The sequence below is a fragment of the Cyclopterus lumpus genome, chromosome 20 (genome assembly GCF_009769545.1).
Source record: "Cyclopterus lumpus isolate fCycLum1 chromosome 20, fCycLum1.pri, whole genome shotgun sequence".
In the NCBI taxonomy this organism is placed as follows: Eukaryota; Metazoa; Chordata; class Actinopteri; order Perciformes; family Cyclopteridae; genus Cyclopterus; species Cyclopterus lumpus.
In genome coordinates, this window is record NC_046985.1 from 6,501,347 (window position 1) to 6,516,675 (window position 15,329).

At 43.0% G+C, this 15,329-nt stretch overlaps 2 protein-coding genes across 2 annotated transcripts in view; one reads left to right on the plus strand and one right to left on the minus strand.

The window, feature by feature from the left end:
• Positions 1-2,178: 2,178 nt before the first annotated feature.
• On the minus strand, positions 2,179-5,297 carry LOC117749623 (phospholipid scramblase 2-like). The gene is made up of 5 exons (XM_034560288.1): positions 5,239-5,297; positions 4,456-4,543; positions 3,704-3,746; positions 3,355-3,575; positions 2,179-3,250 (listed from the first exon to the last, which is right to left on the minus strand). The coding sequence occupies exons 2-5, from the start codon at positions 4,522-4,524 to the stop codon at positions 3,101-3,103; spliced, it is 483 nt and encodes a 160-aa protein (XP_034416179.1). The 5' UTR covers positions 4,525-4,543; positions 5,239-5,297; the 3' UTR covers positions 2,179-3,100.
• A 3,751-nt stretch (positions 5,298-9,048) lies between these two features.
• LOC117749681 (collectin-12-like) overlaps positions 9,049-15,329 on the plus strand; it is a 29,210-nt gene continuing 22,929 nt past the window's right edge. The window contains 4 exon segments of the mRNA XM_034560380.1: positions 9,049-9,081; positions 9,083-9,112; positions 9,114-9,126; positions 9,981-10,031. Of these exon segments, the coding sequence (XP_034416271.1) occupies positions 9,049-9,081; positions 9,083-9,112; positions 9,114-9,126; positions 9,981-10,031 (127 nt within the window).

A 15,329-nucleotide genomic window follows, 5' to 3' on the forward strand; every position in this document is an offset into this window, starting at 1 on the left:
ATCAGCCCTAGCATAGAACAACCTTCAAACAGTACCAAGTTACCGAAATGCTCAAATGTTGCATGAAAAAACGAGACGGAAGGTTTGTTTTAGTCTTAGTTGCTCAGGTTGGTTGTAAACACACGTCACTGGGCTGTGAATGCACCGCGCGGTGTTCTTCGACAATGCTTCTGAGGATGCTTTCATTTGTGTTTACATCAGGCTCGCTGACCCCACCTGGGACCCAGATCCCAGAAACTTTTGTTACTACTTTTACGAAAAAAAACTTGACTAATAGGATAACATCCATATACAAGTGCACGAAAAGGGAACACCATTGCAGGCAAGTGCTGTTATACAGTTTGTGAAAGCAAGACTTGTACCAAATAGCACGTGTGTAATTTGGTCATATTAATAGTGTTTATTTATAAAGAACACAATGCTTGTAGCTCTGTTGTGTGCGAACTAAAAGATGTGTGTAATGTAGTATCTTCTAGTTCAGACATTCAAAGCCCTTATTTATTGATTCATATTTTGGTCTGTTAAACAATTTGTCGACATATAATAATGCGTGTGTGCTTGTGTGCATGTGCACTGCTTTGTGTGCTATATGAGCGTACTTGTGCGTTTTAACTGACACATGAACTACCATAGGACTACTATAGTATTGTTCAATGGATTGGTAATGGCTTGATGTGTCCCAGTCTCGTCCACAAGAGGGAGATAGCTTTTCATTTAAGAATAACCTGGACAAACTCGATAGCTGCTTATGCCATTGGTTTGAATTGAAATACTTGTTTCTGATAACATTGTATGTCTTTGAACAAACTCAGGTTGAAATGCATGCGACTGTATTATAGTGACGGCTTCTGCTTACTACAGTAAATACACACCTGCACCTGATACTCAGAACAAGTAATCTTTTGGAGGAGATGTTGTACAAATAAATCATCCAAATATAATGACGTCTTTTACCATTCCTGGTATATCAACTTTAATGTTGATCTTTCTCGCTGTTGGTTCTGCTGCTGGTTCCACAGCTCTACACGTGTCAAAAAGTCAAGTGTAAAATAAAAAAAGGATTTTGTAGTTGGGGCCATTAGTCTGATTAGGGATGGTAAAAGTAAAGTTTTGTAGCAACATTAAAGCCATCAAGAGCTCTTTTGTAGCATCATGAAAACTGGAAAAACACCCATCTTAAGTCATTTTCTAAGAGATATTTAGTGTTAAAAGCTTTTAAGGCTTTTATTTTGGTAAAAAGAAAAAAGGATAATAAACTGCCATAATAAAGCTAATATTTCCAGTGTAGACTTAACAGCGTTTGCCTATTTTTACAAACTTGATTTTTAAGACTAAATACATAATTAAATACTGAAAAATTGGTGGATGTTTTTTTGCAGCCTACTGTTTGCATGGCTTAAGTTGTTGGTGTTCAACTCTTAAGTAAATTTGAATTACATTCTCGCCATTAAGATTTGGTTGAATGTATTATAATATGCTGGTGCCACATACTCTGAAGGCTCTTTGATTGTGTTTAAAAGCCAAAAATGAAAGTCAGGATGTGATTTAAAGGGAGTTTAGCTATTTCCAGTCAACTATGTATTTATTAAAACAACCATACTTTTGCACTAATGCTGTGAATTACTTTCAGTCATGCAATGAATGCAAACAAACTCTGTGAGCTTAGCTTAAATTGTGCAAATAGTCCATGGAAACACTTCAATAAAAAAAGAAATATACATATATATATTGTGATGTGTGCGGTTCTTTTGGTTTTCTATCCTTTAATCATCAACTCCATTCCTCATCACGAACCACTGACCCTCCAAAGACGGTCCTTGATTACAGTTTGAAACTGGGGCTGTTACAATGGTCAGACCTTGTAAACGGTCATGTAAAACCACTCAGCCTTGCTCAGTAATTAATTCACCAGCTGCTGTGATCGCCACCTTCACCTTTTCTAAGTAGCATTCCTTAACGCTCTCATGAGATGTGAATGTAAAAAAATGTTTGCTGCAAAAATCCAGCCTGCCGAGTACAAGTGTCCTTGAAGGAAAACGTGAGAAAGGAAATGAGCGCATGTTATGTTCTCACTTTTCATGTAAGCCATTCACCTGAAGCTGTTAACCGTGGGTGTAGTAACAAACATAATGAATTAAAATGAAAGCCTTTTATACAATTTTTTTAATCACACGTCAATGAAAAGAGCTACTTGAGAACAGCTTGGAACGGCTCATACAGTAGTTGCTCCTATTCAACAATAACACATTTGATTAATTGAACATTAGAAAATAATCACTATCGTGTAAGCATTTATTCACATGTTGGTGGGTCTGATGACAGTAAGTAATCACTATAATATAAAGAAAGTTAAGAGTATGGTCTAGACCTGCGATAACCACTCTTATTGGTTTTACAAATGATTTGAGGCCACAGGTCTCATTTAGTATTTCACATGAAAACAGGTATTTTGTCATAACTGAAAGTATTGCACACATAAGTAATTAGACGTAATGAGAGAATAGACGATTGGAATAAAGAGTCTGTGAACATTTCCCGGAGAAGCCCCGTCCACTGCTTACTGATTTTCCCAATCTTACTGACTTCATCCATCGTCAGAATCTGCAGAAAGAGTCACAAGAGAGGACACGATGCAGACGTGCGTTGCATTAGAATGAAGATCAATCAAATTCGTTGGAGGGAAAACATGGAACAATTCATAATCCCATCCAATTTCAACTGTTTGCCCTTTGCCACAGTAACTTGAATTTGACTTCAAAGCAGCAAGGGAAGAACCGGGATGGTAATATCATGCTTCAGTTACCCCTCTTCTGGGTCTAGTAAAAGGTCTGTATCACTGACCCAAATCCCCTTGACTGCTCAATCTAATAAAACCAGCTGAGCCGTGCAACAATGGCCACACTGTACCACACAAGAGCGTGCCCTGTGCGACGGCTTCATCCAAGCTACCGCCCGCTCTGATTGGAAACATATTTCCTGCTTCGGAGCACGAGGAGGATCCCTTGCAAAACCCCCCCTACACACACAAAATAAATGTCCGGAGGGCCAGAATGTCACCGTGTCCTGTTTTCACAAACGTAATGTTTTTTCTGTGTCAAAGTCAAGGTAGGCAGCTCCATCCACAGAAGGGCCCGTTGATCTTCAGCACGGGCTCGGAGTGTTCGTTGGCGACGATGAATTTGGGGGAGAACGGGTGCCACTGTTGTTTAACGTACCCCACCGTGTTACCAGGGGGAGACTGCACCTCCAGCTGAGCGAGGGATTGTAACAGAGTGTGAAAAAACACTGAGAGTAAGCAATGATGGATATGGTGAAGAAAAAGAAACACCCGGACCACTACAGTTTCTCACCCACCTCTTGTAGACAACAAGGGAAGCAGCATGCCATGCACTTGAGTGGCCTGGTGACGGTGATCACCTCCTGTCCAAAGTTGTCAAGGACGTGGATGTTGAAGGAGCGCATGGGGCCGCAACACTGCCGGCTCAGACAGTCGTTCTCCTCCACGGCGTAGAACACGTTCTGACCCAAGCTGTTGCGGACTTCGTACTTGTTGTTGCTCTCAAAACCGACGAGGGCTGAGCGGACGAACGATACAAAATGAAGATTTCGTTGCTAGCCAATGCAAAACTCATCTGTGCTAAGCATAACTGGCAGCATGAATCATATATCTTTGCAGAGGTCAATGCACGTTTACACACTCTACCTTCAACGAGCTCCACTTTCTGTTTGATGAGTAGCTGATCCACCTAGGAAACAAGACAACCACACACTGGGTTCAACTGTATGCATTTCTGCCTGTTAGATGCAGCAGTTGGGTGGGTGTAGTTGGAAGGGAGGGCCTAGAACCTTAGAGCAGAGGTTTCTTTCATTAGACGTCTTCTCCTTTTTTATGGACATTAGTATGTGCTTATTAACCACGTATAACAACTCCAACAGAGGAATGGCAGTAGAGGCCCACAGTAGCTGGGTTTCAGATATATGTTTTACATTAGACCATTTCACCTGTAGCAAAAGCACAGCTGTTATTGATACCATTAAAGATGGCTCTGGTCTATTGTAGTGGCAGTGAGTCAGCAAGTAGCAACTGAAGCAGCTTCCTTCATTATTAACACCTGTGCTTTTCCTACAGCGACACGTTAGAAGGCCCATCTATTGTAGCATCACTGCATTACAATATCTTTATTTTAAGATGTAGGGTGTGAAATATGTTTTAAAATGAATTAATTTGATGAAGGGGGTCGCAGAGGACACATTCAGCTTCTACTGTCACTGGACTATTTGCTGATAGTGTATCCTAAGCGTGATGCGATGAGGGAATGAAAGAGTCAGTGATACTTGCTCGTTTCCTCTGCTCTTGATGAGAACACAAAAGGAAACCAACATTATGGAGGTCACGGGCCACTGGACGAAATGGCACTAACATAACAAAAACAAAATTGCTTCATTTCTTCTTACCTGAGTCAGGTACTCTAACCCCGGTGGACATTCTGGTATTTCGGGGTTGGGCACAGCATACATATCCATGTTGTCAGCCTGGGAGGAGCTACGTGGAGGAAAGGAATGATTAGTATAGTGAGCTACAGCGCCATCTGGTGGCTTTTTAGGTGACACTCAACTTAACAAACGAGAAGCAGCAGCAGCGGTTAACATGTTTATCTCTGTGCGCGTGCGCGCATGTATGTGTCCGTGCGCGTGCGCATGTGCATTGTAAAAGTAACAGGAGCCCTGTGGAGGACCCTTATCCTCTCTGCTATCATGTCCATGGCCTTGTTGGGGTGTAAACAAGTGGCGAAGCAGGAGGAGAAAGGGACACACACACACACACACACACACACACACACACACACACACACACACAGATAATCCTGGTTGTGTCTGGGGGGAGGGGGTGGTCTGACGGGAAGACCACCATGAGAGAGCGCGTACTCCGTGTTGTTTACACGTAAACAACAGGCCTACAAAGCCAACACGAGCAACACCGCTCGTGTCCAATGTGTGAGTCGGATCTCTGGAGATGATCACGTCCACAAGAGTGTGATATTTACAGCCCGTGGACGTTTCGTGCGCGAGTAAAGAGAGCGCGGGCGCGCGCCCCCGTGAACCGCCTCCCCCTTCACCCAAGGGAGACGGCGAGTTGTTAACAGCGACGCAGATCAGTCAGCAGGCCGCTCACATCACAGCCTGCACGGTTTACTTTACAAAACAAACGGCTGTTTGATCGCGATCACAATTACTCACCGAGATTTCTCCTGCCACTCAAAAATAATAACAGGCCACTCCGGAACAAAACCCACGGAATAAAGCTATAATCTCATTGGTTGACGTCATCGCACTTCCCTTTTGTCGTGCGCCAATGGCGAGGCGGTAGTGGAGAAGAGGACTCCACAGGAAACTAGAACAAAATATAATAGAACGTACCAGATTATCAGTAAGGGCCGATTCGTTTTACTAAACAGTAGAAAACGTACACATTACATTGGTTTGTTGCTTTTACAGCTTAACGTAACTTTACATTCTTTTCTCATCAATATGCACACTAGAAGCTGATTATTGGTCGTGTTTCAGAACTAATTACAGTGTTGATACATATTTTAGTTTCTCCTCCTCCATATGTCACACAAGCAAGCATAATACATACAATGTAAAGAGCAATTTATCGTACCAGAGTGAACTCATTAGCATGGAATATCACATCAGTGTAAAGCCAGATAAACATGATGCTACTGCAGGCAACAAGGATAATAAACCAGAAAACAATGAAATTGAATTGCGTATTATAAATTGTCAAAAGTTCAAGCTCAAATAACTAAATAAATAATATGTATTCATTCCTTGGTAAATAAGTTAGAGCATTCTTGTTGGAGCACCTGGTGGACTGTCGACATTCAGCAACAGTGTGCAACTTCCTTTATGTGCATGAGTCAATCAACACAATTAAATATATATATATATATATATATATATATATATAATAATAATAATATGTATCAAACTGGCACTGCCCACATGAAATAAATATGTCATATTGTGAATCTTTTCAATGCTGATGCTATTTATTTTCCTTAACTTTCACTGACAACACAGACCTCCACTGTTTGTATCTCTCAGGTTGCTTGTGTTATATCCCACTGTCCTAAAATCAACCTGATGGAAAATGACTATTGCATCTGAAGCTGCCTGTGAAGAAATACCTCCTCCAAGTCCACCGTGACAGAAGGACTTAGTGTGATCATTAATGCAGAGCAAAAACTAAAATATATAGCTCAAGAGTTTTCAAAACTATTTTTACCTCTGACGGCCGTGAGAAAACACCCAGACTCCAGAACAAAAGCAGCAGGTTGTGCTGTTGGAGAAAGGAGAATTAGGCTTCTGGATTGTTCTATTTGTATGGATCTGCTCACCAGCACAGATCCTATTAGTGAGTTGGCATAATTAAGCCTCACACGCACGGCATAACTACAGATCAGCTTAAGACGTGAGTTAATGCACTCTAAACATTACATGCTCAATTGTTTGCAGGTAAATCTCACTTAATTGTGTCCCAACATACTCCTGAAGCCCTGCTCAGGTCAAACGTTCTGCTCTAATCTCCATCAGCCTGAGCCTCCTGCAGAGACCGGGCACCCTCTGGCATGCTCTTGGTGGGGCAACCGGAGGAGCAGAAGGACTGCATGTACACATGTGCAAATACGCATGCTAAGCTTTTGGGTGTGCTTTTAACTTCCTATCAAGTGCCATATGCTGTGTATTTAAATCCTGGAGCATCCATCATACTGTGTCAGCACTGCGTGAGGAAAAAGTGCTCTTGCTTCCTGTCTTTCAGGCCTCGAGCAGCCGCGACTCTCCCCTGCTGCACACAAGACAATCGTAGTTGTCCTTATCGTGATATCTAAACCCGGGCAGCGGCGTGGCGAATGTGGAATTCCTGTGTGCTTTCTCAGCTCGCTGTTAATCTGAGCCCACTGCTAAAAAAGCCTTGACCCAGCAAATGGGGTCCCAACCTCTGAATGAGGACCAGCAGGAGCAGGATTGCAAGATACCTGACCCTCAGCTGCTTTTTATCAGCGTGCCACGATCCCTATCTGGGCCCTAATACCAGCCTGCTGCTCCAATTATAGCCGACAGTAAAATAACAGTTTTGAAGCCTTTAGGAAAACAAGTAATTAGTCGCTTTATCATCTCAGGCGAGTCTGGAATCTAAGATGTGGTGGACTGGGTTAAACTCCAACTATTACGCAGCCTGTTTGAAGGATGTGTTATCCAAAGAATGAAGCAACACAGATCTGAGTTGGATGTCTGTGTTATGTGTGTTTTTTTTTTTTAAAGCTCTGATGATTTTATAGCTGTGACGGTCGGTGTAATCTGTATCTTCTTCCTGTAAATCACTTGGTTTGAACTGAGCGAGGGCAAAAAGATTAACATCAGTGACATTAACCTGCAGACGCAAAAGTGGCTCTGTCTAATTTCTTTGATGTCCGATGCAGCTGTTTTTCTGCCTTTGATCAGTGATCTGCATCTGCAGGCCGGAGAGATTATGGAGACGGGACTTGTTGAAATGATCACTGCACCTCGAGGAGTCACAGGGAAATGGCCGATGAACCTTGCAGTCTAATGTTGATAGTTTATCGTCAGTATTTGTTGCCCCGTAGGGAGCATTTTGTGCCACAGAAATCATTGTTATGGCAAAAGTATCCACACAGATATATATATATATATATATATATATATATATATATATATATATATATCATCTAATAAAAAAGTTTAAGAAAGATATTATGTATCACAGCAAAGCAAATCAATCTTGTGTCCTATGACACACTGTAACGTTGTTATGCCTACAAACAGATAATATAGCACTAAAACGCAAACATCTATATCAATGTTGATTTCATCAATAAAATAAGTAAGGCAAGTATTTGTTTGTCATTTGTCTTGATTTAAATGACGCTATTATACGATACAGACTTATTTCTAGGATTTTCCTTTAAAAAGTTGCCTGCCCTTAACCAGGTTAACAATAATTGAACTATAATAAAATATGTTTTGGAAATATGGACATTTTGCATTAGTATTACTAGGAATGTGGAGTTATTGTGATAAATCAGTTGATACAATACCCCAAACCACATGAGTATGGAGAACCACAGAGAGGCTAAATGGCCCTGAAGGAATATCACATGAATATGAAAGTCATGTTTCATCCTAAAAGGAAACGAAATGTGAATATGTAAAAAAAAAAAAATCAAAAACACACAGGAACTGCACTGAAATGTCACCGTTTCAGTGTCGCTCGACCTCCTCAAACCGTTGAAATTATCTTTAATGGGTACCAGATTTCTACCCGGGGACGTGATTGCCATCAACCCCCAGTAACCTAATCTCATCTCCGGCTGGAGGACGGCGACGCTGCACGACGTCCCGGAGTCTGTCCGCACCTCCTCCGTCCGGACAGGGCAAGCGCAGCGGGAGGGGACGGGACCGTCACTGCGGAGCGAGACCCGGGGTCGTGGCCAAAGGAAGCTGGTGATGAGGTAGGGAGGAATGAACCGGAACTGAGGCACGGCCTTCAAAATAAGAGTGTGGCCTTTTTTTTGTTTGTTTTTTTCTACAGAGGGTTATGAATACGCCTGCCTGGGAGCTGTTAGGCAACCAGCAGTTATTCCTTTACTTTAGAGTTTGTTCTTGGAAGAATCCAGATACAAAGCTAAATATTCAGATTGAAAATGAATTATTAAATTGCGAAAGTAAAAGTTCATTTTCATACATAGTTTTACGCAGAAATGTGATTTAATTCTGAAAGCCACACCGGAAGTGCATCTCGTTTCTCCGTGTAACTTTACTCTGGTAGTAAAAAAGACTGCACGTCTCCCTCCTCCAGGCTCCGGTAACATCACATCACTCCTGCTAAAAAACTCTTCTGAAACTAAGCGAGCAAGAGCGCTGAGACGATGGGATTTTAAACTGAAGACATGAAGACATACTCATAGAGTTATTGTTTATTTTATTAGTGCGTGTCGTGGATCAAGTTTGCACCATTTGCACTGGATGCTGAGATGCGCAGAAAGTGACAGGGGTCCTCATCTCTTCTACAACCATCAACGATTTAGAAAAACGCCATGAAAGGTACGTTTCCTTCACGTGCAGCTGAAGCTTGTAGACGTGTGTGTTTTCCAAATGCACAGATGCCACTCTTTGAAGATTCCCGTGCGTATTTCTTTGTGGTGCGCGATTCACATCTGGATGACATTACGGTACTGCGGTGCAGAAAGTTGTGAAATACTTGGATGATTTTTTTTTAAAATGTTCTTACACCACACAGTTCATTCCAATTGAAAGACATAAAAGACTAAACCATGTTTTCTTTTACAACAAAAAAAACCTACAAATATCCCGCTTTGAGTGACGATGACCAGACTGTATTTATGCTGACGCTCCACCTCTTAAAAGCAACGTACTGTATTTGGGGCATCGATCACTCTCAATATTTATTTTACCAGGAGAAACTGAGGTGAAATACCACTCTAACCCCCTCTGACCCCCCACCAACAAACACACACTGGGCTCAACCCTGTCTCCCCTCTAGATCCCATCTGTTTACCATTACCAGTGATGTTCTCCCAGCTCTGCTCAGTGTAGTGCAGCAGAGTGTAATTAAGGTTTATTGTCAACAACCCAGAGAAACCGCAGCCTGTGGTTTTTACAGTTCTGCGGACCTCCTATCTCCACATACACAACATGCAGACAGACAAGAGATGATACTCCACCATCTCCAATGTTGGCTGCCTCCACTCTGCCAAACAGAGGTCTTTGTACTCAAGGATAACATTATGAATTCTTGGCTCCGTGCCGCATGCCCTGTAGCGTGTCTTCTATGTTTTATTTTGATTGTACTGTCCTACCAATTGCTTTAGACACAGTGCACGCCGAGTAGTGTGCATATGACCTACTTATGTCATGTTTCTGATTATGTCACACAGACGACTTTGCAGACGAGGAGGAAGTACAGTCTTTTGGATACAAGAGGTTCGGTGAGTGAAATGTCCCTTTTGGAGCTCTTATCATGGAACGTGTTCTGGTTTTCAGAATGAAACCGCTATAGTGTTTGGGATTTTTCTTTCCTTGAATCTGGTTAACACCACGAAAGACACATTCTTCACGTGAGGACAGGCAGCGGGCAGCCAGAGCCTCAACAGTCCTGATATTTAGCATGGTCGCCAATGCTTCTGCAGGGTTTTTGAGTTGAACATAAATGTGTCTGACAGGCTGTGAGCTCCACCTCACCACATACCCAACGGCCTCTGACAGAGCTCACCAGATCAAGAGTTTTTAGAAACTCGATTCTCCCTTTCGTTCACTGAAATTGAGTCACTTAAACACATTGACTCGCACAAATCGTGCCGCGAGGACCTCAAAAATGTGAAGTTACTCAAACCCAAAATTGGCGTCATCATACATCCTACTGTTGTGGTGCAGAAAGAGTTCACATGCATTTGGTTAGTGGACAAGTGTCCTCGTACACGTGCACCATGGGGGGTTGTGTGGCGTACAGGATGCATTCGGGCCCATTTTCAGATGTTTTTTAAAATTGGACTTGTGTGCCGGCAGTGAACCAGACCAGACCAGAATGATGAGGCGTAAAAGCTTAAATGGTCAATTAACCCAAATTACAAACATGCACCTATAGTGGTATCAAGCCACAACCAGTGTTGTATTTTTCTCAGGTTTTGGGAGGATTGTCCCTGAGATTCTTTACCTTCAGTACAATAAAACAACACCATGTCTTTCCAGGAAAAAGTCTCCGTCTTACGCTGAGTAATCCACAGACCTCAGTGTAACCACGTTTAATAGTTCCCATTAATGTTTCCTGTAATTTTGGCAACAAGACCCTTTGCCTTGCATTTCTAGCTTGTTTCTTTCCCCTGTGGAAAGCAATATGGTCCATTCTGTTCTTCGCCTTTTCTTCTTTGTACGTTCACGATAAATTACCACAAAGTGTTATTTTGCATTTTAAATGCAAAATGTGTCACACACGATGCTGCATGCATGATCATCAAGAACAAAGTGCTCCGGTGCAGAGAGGGTCGGTTCGTTTCTCTGCTCCTCCGGTCGCTGCCGGTGGGTTTTGTGAGGCATATGTTTGCCATCAAGTGCATGCGTTCATGCTTTCGGATCAAAAAAGAAAAAACTGGCGGCAAAAGGGCAAACGCAATGTCACGCACGCACTCAAACACATCATTAGTGCGCTCCTCAGAGACGGAGCGCATGCTCCATCACTGTTCTGTTGGTTCGACATTGATTTGGGATCAGGAGCCTCCGTGTCTCTGTAGTTAGGGTGTGTTGCTGCAGCGTGACCCGGCCCAGGGTGGATGTGGATGCTGCAGCGGACTCCGGCACCAGCTGAGAGGAATTCAAACTGTGTTAAAACACAATCTCTTTCATCCGAGTTACCCGAGTAGAAGCATCCTGTTTGCCTTTCTCTGCGAGCGCGTGCAGGTTGCCTGCTCATGGATTCGATTAGAGCGCTGCAGGGCGGGGAGCCAAATCCTGCTCTCACTTTTAACTTTATTCAGATGAACTCTTGACATTCGGAGGAGTCGGAAGGGAGAGCTGCTGAACTCTGAGCTGAGGGCCGTTGGCCCTCTTCAGGGACACGGCAGCTGTTTGGAGGGGCCGACTCCGCGGGTCGGTCTCACCACTCCGGAGGCTTTGTTGTGCAATCGAGCTGCATTCATGCAAAGCATCACAGGCCCTCATTCCTTCACTATCAGGGGGAACGAGCAGTTCTTTCCTCACTGCATGTTTTTCTTTAATTCATTGCATTGAACAGTTGTGATGTGTCAAAGCTGTGACTGTTACAAAGAACACTCAATCTAGCTGGTTTTAAGAAGTGGGCTTCTCTCAGAGATAATATAGGGCGACTGTGGGTCAGTGGTTATCAGGTCCGTCTTTCAATCAGAGGGATCAGTGCTAGTCCTAGTCCATGTGTCCTTGAGCAAGACACTTAACCCTGAATTGCTCCCCGTAGCTGTGTCTACGGTGTATGATTGTAAGTCGCTTTGGATAAAAGCGTCAGCTAAATGAAATGTAAATAATACCAGTGGGTTTGTGTTATTCTTAGCGTGTAGATACACATTTCACACACTTTGCTAATACAGCTGACTTCTTTCTAAAGCGCCCCAGAAACCTTTCCAGGAAGCCGTTGACTTCCAGCGATTCCCGTACACAATGAAACTCCCATTGCAGTTTGAAGACATTGATACATAATTCCACATTGTGAAGCCTCTTTGGGTAAAAAGATAAATACAGCGTTTACGAAATCAAAGAAGAAGTTTGAATATTTTTTCTGGATTATTCGGTGGCTTTGAGATCTCATAGTTTCACTTGAAGATATGGCAAAGAAAAGTGCCTCTTTGCAACTGCATGGCTGAAGGGAAATAGAAAGGTCACGTAATGTCCCCTGTCATGAATGATCTGTTCCAAGTAAGTTTTAAGCCTCTGCAAAGTGACTTACATACACACACACACACACACGCACACACGCACACGCACTCGCACACACACACACACACACACACACACACACACACACACACACACACACACACACACACACTAGTACATTCACTGAGTGAATTCATCTGGTAATCCCATCTCTCTCCCTGCCAAGTTGAAGCCGGAATGGCTTCCACAGTGCTCGAGCTTTAAACATATTTATTTTTCAGTGGGGGGTTGACATAAGAAGGCCGTTGGAATAAAATAGAAAACTACCTGAGCTTTGGCTGAACCCTTTCTGCTCCCTTAGAGCTGGTATAATCATTGGGCATTGGCAGTCAGCAGGCGCCCCTTGGCCTGAGTCAAACCAGAAATCCTCCAGTTACACAAACCTGGTACCTCTGAAGTTTGAGTCCCTTCTTGGTTCAATAATATAACATACAATGAGAAGTGTAGTCCTGTGCACATCAACGAAACCTAGGATGGGTGCTGCATTCAAAGTTATCATACTATCTATCATCTTATTGACTCTAAACTTTAAACTTCCCCACAAAGAAATGTGGCTTTGCAGTCAGTTGATCCGACTGAAACACGCCCACGACCACTTTATGTCGCTCTTATCGGTATCCATTGTTTACTCTCTACATACGTATTACTTTAAATGTTGAATGCAACAAGTTCAGGCACGTGTACTCTGGAAATCAGGGATTTGAGTGTTTTCCTGACCAGGATTATTAGATTTCTCTAATAATAAAATAATGTATATACTATATGTACAATATATTGGTTGACTAACTACACAGAGTACTTGTGTTTTTTATGAAAGCAAAGCAAACTTCCATCTCAATCCTTCGTTAAGTCAAACATCACGACAGGAGCGACGTTATATCTCAACCTTTGTCGTCCTCAAAACCATTAAATTGACTTTTATAGGACATTTTAATGCAGAACAATGTGGAAGAAGGAAGATAAATGCAAAATCAGACACGCGAGACACATTGAGGCAAAGTCAGTCCAACAAAGAGCAAGACTAACGCGCTGAACTTCACATATTGGTACTAAATAACTGACACAAATCAGTGAGTTTACAGTTAAGTGACACCATATTTTACATAAATGGCCGTGCATTGCTGGATGGTATTACTGTACTGATTTTTTACTGCAGCAATGTTGGTGTGCAGGTAGGATTCAGGGCCAGCCATTAAATAATGGAGGCCTGATTGCTCCATGAATCAGGCCCTCCTGGGGATCGCCATCGCTCTCTGGATGGGGGTCTTACTCGCTCTGCCGCCCGTGTCTCCCGTTCCCACGCATGTGGGTTTGGAGAGACCGGGCTCAGGAGGGTTTGCGGCCGGCGTGGAACCCAGAGTGCACTAATCTATTTCCTGCACTTGTTATGGTTTCTCCAGCGAGGCCCGGAACATTCCTGGAGCCCGAGCATTGGCGTTGGGGTGTCTGTGCCTGGAGCCAGCTGTGTCAGCACAGCCGGGGGCTCGGTTCGGTCCGGTGGGTTTCGCTGGCAAAGAGCATCGCTTCACAACCACCTTCATCTGCGGCCACAACGACACCTCACCGACCACCTCATCCATCCCGGTTAACATGGAATCCAACATGGTTATGTTGCCACTGCGAGCCAGCTTTGGTCAGACCCTGACACACTTAATACCAACTGTCATTCGATACCTGGCAGCCTGTTTGCCAGAATGTCTGATGAGGATTTGTATGCACTTTGCGGTGGTTTCTAGGTCATTTTTTTTACGGAATTGTGTTGCGGTTTTCTCTCGAGGTTCGCCCCTGAGTTGTTTCTTGACATTGCATGGCAGGTTTTGAGCACTTAATACTTTGGGAAATCGCAACAAAGCCTTCTTCAAAATGTTCCTTTGGCCTTGAGATTCAAAAGTCAGCATGCCTTTGCGAACATATCTGTGTGTGAGCATATGTGCTATTTGTCTTTTTAACTTTTATTTTATTGTACCTCTCATCAGCTTGGCTCAGGTTTGGCTCCATCCCTCCACGACCCTGAATATAAGCGGTTACAGATCATGGATGGATGGATAATAGTGCCTCTCTCGTTGCTGCTCCATTACATTTTCTCTCACGTGATTCTCTCGGTCCGTTTCTCATTTCTAGTTATCGAAGTTGTAACTTATCGTGAAAGGCGTTGATGACAGTGACGAGCAGCTAAAGAGCTACATTAGATATTTCCCCTCTTCGTCACAAGGACTCCGATATGAATGCCTGTGTTCCTTGTGTCTGCTGTTTGAACGCAACTTTGTGTTACCAGTGTTACCAGATCGACTTAATCATGTGTCAACATTGTGTTTGCAGCTTGTTTCCACTGCTCCCAAGTGGAACAAAACTATGGGTTATTGCTGGTTTAGTGCTTCATAATGGCCTTTAGTGTTGAAAGTAGCTCCAGACGTGGACATGCTTGACTTGCAGCTGGTTCAACACCTGTTGTAGAAAGTAGACATGAGAAAACACTTACTGAAGTCACCTGCTAAAACGGGGCAGACCAGCAATAAAACACAAGGTTTCTCTTTGACTTTCAAGGAAGTGGCTTTTTGATATTTTTTGATTTAATGTCATTTCAAGGCCCTGATGTAGTTTTTTTTTAGCATTTCCAACTGCATATACTCTTGTTTTTTTCCTCCAAATCAAAAGGTAGCATGCCTCTTTAACACCTGTTGTGGATTATTTGTGGTTTACTGCCCCACACCTGTTGGCTAATTATGCCCAGTCAGTATAAACAGGAATGTGTGCGGCAGCTCTGATGACGGTCATGCTGCACTTACAATAATAATACAAAAAAAAACCCTTTCCTTTAATTTCAT